At 38.9% G+C, this 10,075-nt stretch overlaps 1 protein-coding gene across 1 annotated transcript in view; it reads left to right on the forward strand.

Annotated features, from left to right (window-relative positions):
- Positions 1-1,664: 1,664 nt before the first annotated feature.
- KIAA0232 (KIAA0232 ortholog) overlaps positions 1,665-10,075 on the forward strand; it is a 48,830-nt gene continuing 40,419 nt past the window's right edge. The window contains 1 exon segment of the mRNA XM_010015809.1: positions 1,665-2,170. Within this exon segment, the coding sequence (XP_010014111.1) occupies positions 1,940-2,170 (231 nt within the window). The 5' untranslated portion in view covers positions 1,665-1,939.

The raw sequence follows: 10,075 nt of genomic DNA on the forward strand, positions 1-10,075 counted from the left end.
TATGGACTACTTAAAAGTTTAGACTTCTGGCTCCTGACTTGGAGTATCTTGGTCACAATATGAGACTTTACTCATGTGTTCTGTTCTCTAATTTTGTGATGAAGCAGTCAGCTCCAGGCCCTTTGCAGGATGTTTCTACCTACTGTTATTTGTGCTTAGGTATGAGATTCTGACTAATGCAAACATGTTACTGACAAAGGTTGAATACTCCTGTGTTACTTTCTCAGAATGAACATTGCCATCAGAGAAGTAAGGTGCTTTTAGCATAGCGTAGGGTTTTGTCAGCTCTGCAGCAACTGGTTAGAATGAGTTTATTTTTGATTACGTTGCAATTGACTCAGTAAAGGTCTGGAATATACAGTAGCACCTGGGTGGTGCTGCAAAGAAAGCTCTCCTAAAAACTACGATCTTTTGTTGTATGGACACAGGTATCAACTGTGTAAGGTCACCTTTCAGTTTTGTTTGGCCACAAAGCACATGCTGCCCACAGTATATAGTTTAGTTAGTTATATTAGGTGATGTCTGTTCTGCGTGTGTTGGTCATCTTGCAGTGGGGTTCAAAGAAAAGAGTAGATTTTGCTTAGATCCTTTACTTTCTGTTTTCTTTCAGTGAAGGGAAGTTTCCTGCTAGGATTTGAGCTTTGTTTTCTCTTGCTGAGAAGCTGGAGAGGAGAGGGACGGCCTACACAAATGCCAGATTGGCACATGGTTCATTGGCAGACAAGTCCAAAAATGCTTTTTTTGGCCTGGGTTCTTCTGGGTTAGAGGGCAGGATGCCTACGTGTGTGGTGATGATTGCAACTTCTGCCCCATGCTTACCGAGATTGAGTTGGGATTGTGGGTGGTATAAGCCTTAGGATGGTCTATTTTAGGACATGGTTTAGAGTGTAAGCTCTCAGGTAAGACTGGTGTATGCTTTCTGTAAAGAGGGTTAAGTGTTAATTCTGGCACTGATAAATTATGTTCTGTTCAAATATTTTAAGTTGTTTCAGAGGCTTATATTTTTATAAGGACAGATTGTGGGTGATAAAATGCTTTGCTGTCCTGAGGCAAAGCAAATATTAAAACTACAAAAAAATCCCCCAAACCCAAGCCTGAAGATAGCAACTGTTTAGTGGTGGGATTTATGAAACTCCTGGCCAGATGAATTTCATAAATTCAATGTTTCATAAACAAGACTCTTATTTTTCTATTCCAGAAACAGGAATCACTGCCAAACAGTAGGATTTTATTGTCTTCTAGTCATACAAAATATACAGTCAGTCTTTATGCGAACTAATGGTGATTGTTCTGTTGGGTTTTCGGTTTCATTTTTTATTTAATCAGAGGTTTGTGTTGGTTTTTTTTTCAGTTGGCAGCAAAAATAAGATCTCAGCTTGCCCGTAAAGCTAGGTCAGACGTGTATTTCAATCAACAGATTAGATGTAAAGTCTTTGAAAGAATCTCTCTTCCTGCATTGAAAAGTACCTTTTCTAAAAGTCACCATTAAACTTGGAATAATTCCTATTGCTATTCAAAATGACACTGAATAGGTGTATGATACATGTGGAGTAAGCAGTATATAAATGACTGCTTTCTACATTGGGTGGTTGGTTTTTTTCACTGTTTAATGTTATTCATATATGGATACATATTATCACAACTTATCATTTTTTCCTCTTTATAGGTCCTGCTGGGGACTTGCATCTGGCCTCAATGTGAAATTAAGGTAGAAAAACACATCTACATATGTGTTTGCTATTAGGATTTAGTTTATTCACTGGTCATGCCTGAAGAGTGATGTTCGTCTCTAGACGGCTAACTGCCAGGAAATATAAATGATTGTCCTAGAAGTCAAGCCTCTCTCCTATTTACTGGAGTGAAAATCACCTCCAGATACCGACGGAATATCAACTACAGAAAATGCTTCACGTTATAAGGATGCCAACCACCTAGATTCATGCGCCCTATCTGTACAGTTGTTGTGGATGGTTTGCCATCTGAAAGCTCCTCAAGCTCTTATCCAGGCCCTGTATCTGTTTCTGAAATGTCTCTGCTACATGCTTTGGGTCCAGTGCAGACCTGGCTGGGACAAGAGCTAGAGAAGTGTGGCATTGATGCCATGATTTATACTCGGTATGTCCTCAGTCTTCTGCTGCATGATAGCTATGACTACGACCTGCAGGAACAGGTATTTACATATTTTAGATGTTGTCCAGTGAAAGTGAGTTTTTGTATCAGTTCTGTTTTGTGTGTTATCCATGGGCATGGCTCAGGTGGGGGGTGGTTGTCTTTCAATGGGTGGATGGAAGAGGGGTATAAACCAGATGGGAATCAAATTTGATGGGTGAACTGGGATTAATGTAGTTAGTTTGCTGCATGAACAACTGCATTAAACAAAGCTTTCACATTGCCACAGTTGGCGTCAGAATTGTTAAGACTGGAATGTTCTGTATCATAAATGCAGACTTTCAGTACTGATGATTATAAAGTTAATACTGGAACATTAGTAAACTAATGTAATTGTTGTAAACTGTGTGTCAGCTTGGCCTGCTTCACAGTAGTCTGTAGAATCCCCATCAGTTCCCCTCATAGATTTCATCATTTTCTGTAAAGAATAATAAAAAAAAAAAAGCTTTTTTTGGGTTTTTTTAGTATTCAGGTATTTAAAATACATTATTGCACATACATTCATACATTATTCATCTCTTCTGAAATCATGTTAATACTGAATCTTGATAAAAGCGTGAGAAAGAGTTGTGGAACAGTGAGTCACTAGGCATGGCTGGAATTCAGAAAGGGCAGGAGAAGGAAAGTAAAGCCGTGTATCCAACAGGCACAACTCTATTACTGTTTCCATGTGCCTTTATTGCTATAGATTTTATATGTTCCCAGAACTGACTTTTCAGTCCTGAATTCACCTCTTTTTTATTTTAATTTCTCTGCATCATCAATCAATATAAAAATATTTTTAATAGTGAAGTTGTCTGGGTATAGTTCTGATGCTTTCAGAAAAGGATGAGGCTGCTGTTGATCATAGACTTCATCTTTTAAGGTGGCTGTGATTACAGTGGGAAAGAAGGAAAGCAAATACCTCTTATTTGGTGGCTTAATTATTAGTTCTTTTTTGTTGCTGATGTTTTGGTTGTACTTCACACATTGCTACCGAACTGCTTCAGAACTTTCATTGTTTTCTAGTTTACCTTTTGAAAAATCCCACAAGAGGCAAGGCAGGGAATTGTGGAATAGATATAAATGCAGATGAAGTAGAAAAAAATTTCATGTGAGATGTTGCCAGTTTCTGACTTTTTAGCCGCCACTACTGTGCATAAAAGCCTTCATGCTTCCATTGTGTGAAACACAACACAATGTGCAAAAGTAACTTCTGCTCAAAAGTTTTAACTGGCAGCAGTGGAAGTCACCAGGAACAACCTCATGATTAATAATAGTAATTAAAAACCTTCACTGTAAGCCCTGTTTAGAATCTCTCTTAACTGTGAACTTATTTGGGTCTGAGTCAGACATGAATTGCTATACTGTAGAAGGTGACAGAATAAAGTTCCAATATGTGTTTGCAAGGAGGGTGTGGGGTGAGGACAGAAAAAAGAAATCAAGTGAAACTCCACCAGAATTTGAGGAGCTTTATAGAGAGCCCTGTGGCCTTGGGGAAAAATGGAGACTTGTTTCTCTTCAGTCTGTTTTAAAGCATAGTCACTACTGTGATAATCTGAAATGACTGAAGTGCCCAAATTAGTTTTCTTTTTATCAGGCTTTGCAAGAAGCAGGGTAACTATATTATGAAAATATCATTGAGTTTGTTTCTCCTTTCAATACCTTAACTGAGAGCTTTGTGGGTTGATAGCGGAATGTGTCTGTTCTTTTTCCAAGTTGATTATCTGAACCTAATGAGCCAAAGAGAGAAGAATACCACATGCTGACTGGGTAGCCAAAACCTGTATTGCTGAGCAGGTGCTGTAGTGCAGATGTGCAGGGTGTCTTCTGAATGACATCGAGATGTGAAGAAGCTGGAAGCTTCTTTTCCACCTCCTCCAAGTTTGTCATGCTTATACTTTTATTGCATTTCTTCCCTCTACTTTCAAATAATAATTTTCTATGTTTTGAGGCCTACTATCAGTTTAGTTTTGGCGTGATATTCTGTAATAACGATTGGATGTATTATGTTGTGAAACATACCACTACCACATCCCTTTCTCAAAAAGCTTAGTTTTGAAAGACTGCAAATACAGGTTTCTTACACAGAGAATTGAGGAAATCTTAAAACACATGTGCTTGCTGTTTTATTTATGTTACTATTTATTTTCCTTACTGCCTACTGGTTCTTTGTATGACCCAGCATTTTAAACTTCATTTTGGTTCAGTTAAATCATTCAGAAACAAGAAAATCTGTACTCTAAAGCATAATTTGCATGTAAGCAGTTTCAGTCCACTTTTGGGATGGGTACAACATTAAGACCAAGGGGAAAACCAAATATTAGTGTTGTTTACAAATAGCTATCAGGGAAGAGTGCAGCAGTTAAACATCTAAATGAGCGATTATTTAGGAGTAAAATACTGAGAGTTGCTGAGCTCCTTTAATTCAGATTAATTCCCATAGAAGAGTTGGTTCTTGGCATCTTGGGAATGTTTTTCTGCCATACGATTCCTTTGATTCCTGAGAAAGACGCCAGAATTTCCAGGGAAGAACTGTTTGCAGTAGTGGTTTTGTTGCAGTGATTTCTCCCCAGCTTATAGGACCGCTACAAAGAGGACAGAGGCTCTCTCTTCACAAGGAGTCCCAGGGAGAAGAAAAGGGACAATGGGTACAAGTTGTGCTGCATGAAGTTTCATCTCGAGATGAGAAGAAATTTATGTAATTTCATTCAGTAGTGAGAACAATCATTCACTGGAACAACTTCCTGGAACAATTGGAACTGGATAAAGTCCCCATTGCTAGAGGTTTTCAAGATGCGGTAGGACAGGGTGCTAGATAATCTTGCCTATGCTCCCTTTCCTTTGAAAGGGTGGACCAGATGATCTTTCGAGGTCACTTCCAATCTAGGCAGTTCTGTGATTCTTTGCTTGTAGAACTCTTGTTTCTGTGGGGAATGATTAGCCATCACTTCTTCCCAAAAATCCAGCAATGACTTCTGTTTGGAACAAATTGGAAGGGATGTGTGGTCTCTGAACACCAGAGTGGAAAAATCCATTGCAATGTGTTTTTTTTTGTGGGGCGGGGGTGGTGAAGAGGACAAATTTAGGAAGATTTAATCTTATGGATACTGTATAAATTATCTTCATTAGAAATGCTGCAAACTGAAGATGGTCATTAAGATGTTTCCACCTCAGAATGTTGATGACATCATTAGCACTGTTTTAGTTGCTTCAGGAAGCCTCCTTCCGTGCTTTCTTTATAGTGTTCTGGTGTCATCAACTGTAGCAGGGAAATGGAACTCTGAGATCCTGGACTGAGGTTCTGTCACGTAAGTACAGAAAGATTTAAAGTAAACAATGAATGAAAACACTTCCCCAACCTTATTAGTCATACCCACCTATTTAACATACCAGTGTTATTGTGTTACCAGTCACTTCTGTTTAACGTAAGTATTTCAAAAGAATATGGGAGTCCTGTTTGACTAGGTCTTCAGGGTTACTTTTGAGAATAACCAGGGTATTTCCTTTTAGTTTGTTAGTATAAGACATGATTCTGCTGCAGACGTGGTTTTGGTCATTTGACTTCTCTTCCTCCAAGAAGACACAGACACACTCTGCGTCTGTACAGTGAGGTAGTTTGTTAATGTGGGTATAAGATAAAATGTGTGTAAGGGTTTGGTTGGGGGTGTTATTTATTTTTTGTTTGGTTTTTTTCCGTTGATTTGGGTTTTCTGTGCATGAGTGGATTTTTTGAGTATATTATTACTGTTCCTATTATTTATTACTGTTAATTCCATGCCTGGCCCAATGAGAGTGGTCTCTGCTGGGTACCATATGAATGCAAGCTCAGTATCGCCAAATGATAGATCAGTAAGTCACGAGTTTTTGGAGAATTGGTAGAAGCTTTTTGCAAGTACTTGTGTGTGCAGCTGTGAAAGGAGGCACAGTACAGAAAACATAGGTGCTGGGTGGAGAAGAGATTCAGAGAAGCCCTGTGGAGAAGGATTTGAGGGTGTCGGTCGATCAGAAACATGAACATGAGTGTGTGCTCACAGCCCAGAAAGCCAACAGTATCCTGGGCTGTATCAAAAGAAGCATGACCAGCAGGTCAAAGGAGGTGATCCTGCCCCTCTACTCTGTTCTTGTGAGACCTCACTTGGAGTATTGTGTCCAGTTCTGGTGTCCTCAACATAAAAAGGACATGGAGCTGCTGGAGCAAGTCCAGAGGAAGGCCACGAGGACGATAAGGGGGCTGGAGCACCTCCCCTGTGAAGACAGACTGAGAAAGTTGGGGCTGTTCAGCCTGGAGAAAAGCAGGCCTCAGGGAGAGCGCATAGCAGCCTTCCAGTATCTGAAGGGGGCCTACAAGGATGCTGGGGAGGGACTCTTCATTAGGGACTCTAGTGGTAGGACAAGGGGTAATGGCTTTAAACTTAAACAGGGGAAGTTTAGATTAGATCTAAGGAAGACCTTCTTTACAGTGAAGGTGATGAGGTGCTGGAACAGGGTGCCCAGAGGAGCTGTGAATGCTCCATCCCTGGCAGTGTTCAAGGCCAGGGTGGGCAGGGCCTTGAGCAACCTGGTCTAGTGTGAGGTGTCCCTGCCCATGGCAGGGGGTTGAAACTAGATGATCTTAAGGTCCTTTCCAGCCCAAACCATTCTGTGATAAACTGTAACCAAATTTTAGTGGAATGTTTGCAGTTTTTATTCTGACTCAGTTGCTCAAGCCAAAATACCTATTAGAATGTAGGGTGAATTGATCAGCAGGTATGTTTTGTTCAGCTATCATTCAAAGTACTAGAGACCTTTCAAGAAAGCGAACTTGGTTATGGTAAATTGCACTGTGGTATCAAGATCTTCCAGAGCTGCTATAGTTGTATGTATGTTATATACCTATCCAGAATTACTGTAATACCTCCTAAATACATACACTTTAAATGTTTTCTAAACAGTACTCAAGTACTGAAGTTAACTTAATTATTACTGTCATTTATAGCACAATTCTTACTCAAGCCATACTTGCTAGTTTTGGAAATGAGTCTGAAACTGATCTACACATAAATTAGATGTCTACATGGTTAAAATTGTTAAATCTGTTGAATCATGCTATATATAATATAGTCATTATTTAGGGGTATTAGGGGTTTTTTTCTTTCTTGGTTTGGTTTCTTAAGATTTGAAGCTTATCAATGGTCTCTGTTCAGAACATTCAGAAACCAGTGGTATTTTGTTCTCATGTAGATGACCTCTGAGATGCTTTTGGTCTGTTAAAGAAAACCTCATGAAACTGGTACAAGTTTAAAGGCTGTGATGGTAACTGAAGTGCAGAATGTTTCTGATAAGTATATATACTTTCATCATTTGCATTTTATTACTGAATTTTCTTATTTTGGAGTAGAGGATAAATTAAGGAGAAAACCCCATGAAATTCCTGACAAATCTTTGACTTATGAGGACCTACAGAATTGCTGATGGAGATCTGAACACTGAGACAGCCTTTTGACTTCAGTCTAGATTGACTTTTAATCAGAATGCCTTGCTCTTAGTTTCCTAATGTTAAACCAAATAGGTGCTCTTAAGATTTGTGATTGTTATTTAAATGCTAATGAAAAATATATTTGTAGATACATGTGTTCTCAAATCAGTTTGTGGTACAGTAAATACTGCATTAAGATAGTATAATCTGTGTGAAGCAGAAGACATTGCCTTAAAACACATTGTGTGAAACATTATTTCATTGGTCTTTATTTGTACAATATTAAAATCAGTGTTCTGTGTTGTATCTTTCATATGCTATTTGTAAGTATAGCTTGTTTCTGAATATAATGAATTTGTGGTTTTTGCCTGCAGACTCTTCTTCCCTTTGAAGGGATGGAGCCTTTATGTAAAAAAGAAATAAAACAACCCCCAAAAACCCCAGCCAAAACCCAAACCCAACAGCCAGACACTCTGTGAGATAAAGGCTTTGTTTGTAAGCCTTTGGTCACACAGCCTGGAGGTTTAAATTCATTTGTTACGCATACTTTCTGTACCAAGTGAATTCTGTTGCTTTTGATCTACTTCTTTCAACTCATTTTTGGAAGGTGACATTTTCTTCTGGTTCTCAAAAGTAAAAATCCTAAAAAAGTTCTTCTAAAAGACAATCTTTTCCTATCTTTCAGAATTCAGTAGGAGTTGTACTGCAAACTGTTCTTCTGTGACCAGCATGAGAGATTTTCCTTTTGATTTTTGATTTATAAGAGGGAAGGTTTCATTTTGGAAGACTTAATTATTTGCAGACTGATTTGAAGTAGTTCCATTCAAGTAATCTTTTTACATGGAGGGATAGCAAACATCTTCAGAATGATAACTACGCTTCTGCTGACTCTCTGATTGTAGTTTTTATTCTTGCTTTTTCATCATTAGCACATACATATTTGAAGTCCAAAATGTAGCTTAATTTTTTTATATGAAGAGACGAACGGAGACCTCAGCCCACATACAATAATTTTTAGGTTGTTACTTGATAGTTTTATCTCTGTAAATGCTTTTGGCCTGTCAGTCTGCACTGGGATGGGACTGTCATTGCCAGCTCTTCTGCATTTGGCCAGTACATGCTGGTTGATGTGTGACAGCAGTTGTGATGCACCTGCAAGGTTCTAAGATCCAGTTGAATGTGGGGCGTTTGTTCTCTCTGCCATCCCATGTTAACCCAGTAGAGGGACCTGATGTCTAGATTTATATTCTAGTAACAGATACTCAGTATATTTTAAGGGGGAGAGGATATGTTTTGCTGTGGTTGTTTTGAAGCGAAAATCTCATCCATAACCTAAAGATAGGAGGAGAAATGAGGATTTGGTCTTCTGTGCCACACTAACCTTGTATTAAATGTTAATCTGGGTGGTGTGTCTGTAATAAACGATGACAATGCAGGTTCTAGTAGAATTACAACTGCTCTTCTATCACCCCTAAGAAATAACTGTGGGTCATTGGAACCCAAATTTTTAATGTGTTTAAACACTGAGAGTATAGTTTAGTTACAGTAGGGTAATGCTGTGTGACTGCTGCACAGAAGTGCCATTAAGTTTCAAAGTTCACCAGCAACATGTAGAAGTGAATTTCTTGAATGCACAACATTTTCAGATTGTGTTTCTGCTTATTAAACTGCACAGCATTCCTGGAGGAACAATTTTTACAGTTTTCTGACTTTAGCTTTTTAATCATTACTCAAACCAAGTGTGTAAAATGCAAGTTGTGGAGATGTGTGTGATTTGAAGTCCTTAGAGAATTCAAATGGGTACATGTTTGAAGGGCTGGGAATAACCCCCCTGGATTTTTAATATGTAAATGTGTAAACTGAAGAAAGAGCACATTTATCACATTTACAAAACAGTACTATATCCTCAAGTTAATATGCCCATAAAGCTTATTTTTACAAAAGCTTAGATAAGTAAGTTCATAGAGGAAAACTTAGCTATAGTCCCTACCCACTCTCCTCCCCTCCCAGGAGTGACTATCGGAGGACTTTATAACTTATGCTGTCATATTTAAAGTTTGGAAAGAGTTGGTGAGAAAAATTGGGGGGTTGTGTATTTCTCTTAAGTTAAGCAGTGGAACTGGACTGAAATGGTTTTACTGTGATGCTGTGTGCCTCGGAAAACTCCCAGATGTTCTCTCTGAACCACCGTGTGTGCAGCAGGGCAGAGCTTCTTGTTGTCAGTCTTAGAGCAGACTTGAGATTCTCTTGGCATGGTGGCCTTTGTCCTGTGGAAGCACCTGTAGTTCTGTCCATGCAGAACTGCTGCACCTATAGTTGTTCTGCAGGTGCTGAAGTTGTTTCATTTGGGTTCCTTGCAGGTGCTGTCAGTGCAAGAGCTTCCAGTCAAAGCTCATGTAACAGTTCTGGCCAATGCAACTCAACTTTGTACTAGTGCAGTGTCTCTGTGGGACTTTACTCTTTTTTATA

Source organism: Nestor notabilis, unplaced genomic scaffold, assembly GCF_000696875.1.
Source record: "Nestor notabilis isolate BGI_N333 unplaced genomic scaffold, ASM69687v1 scaffold2236, whole genome shotgun sequence".
Taxonomy (NCBI): domain Eukaryota; kingdom Metazoa; phylum Chordata; class Aves; order Psittaciformes; family Psittacidae; genus Nestor; species Nestor notabilis.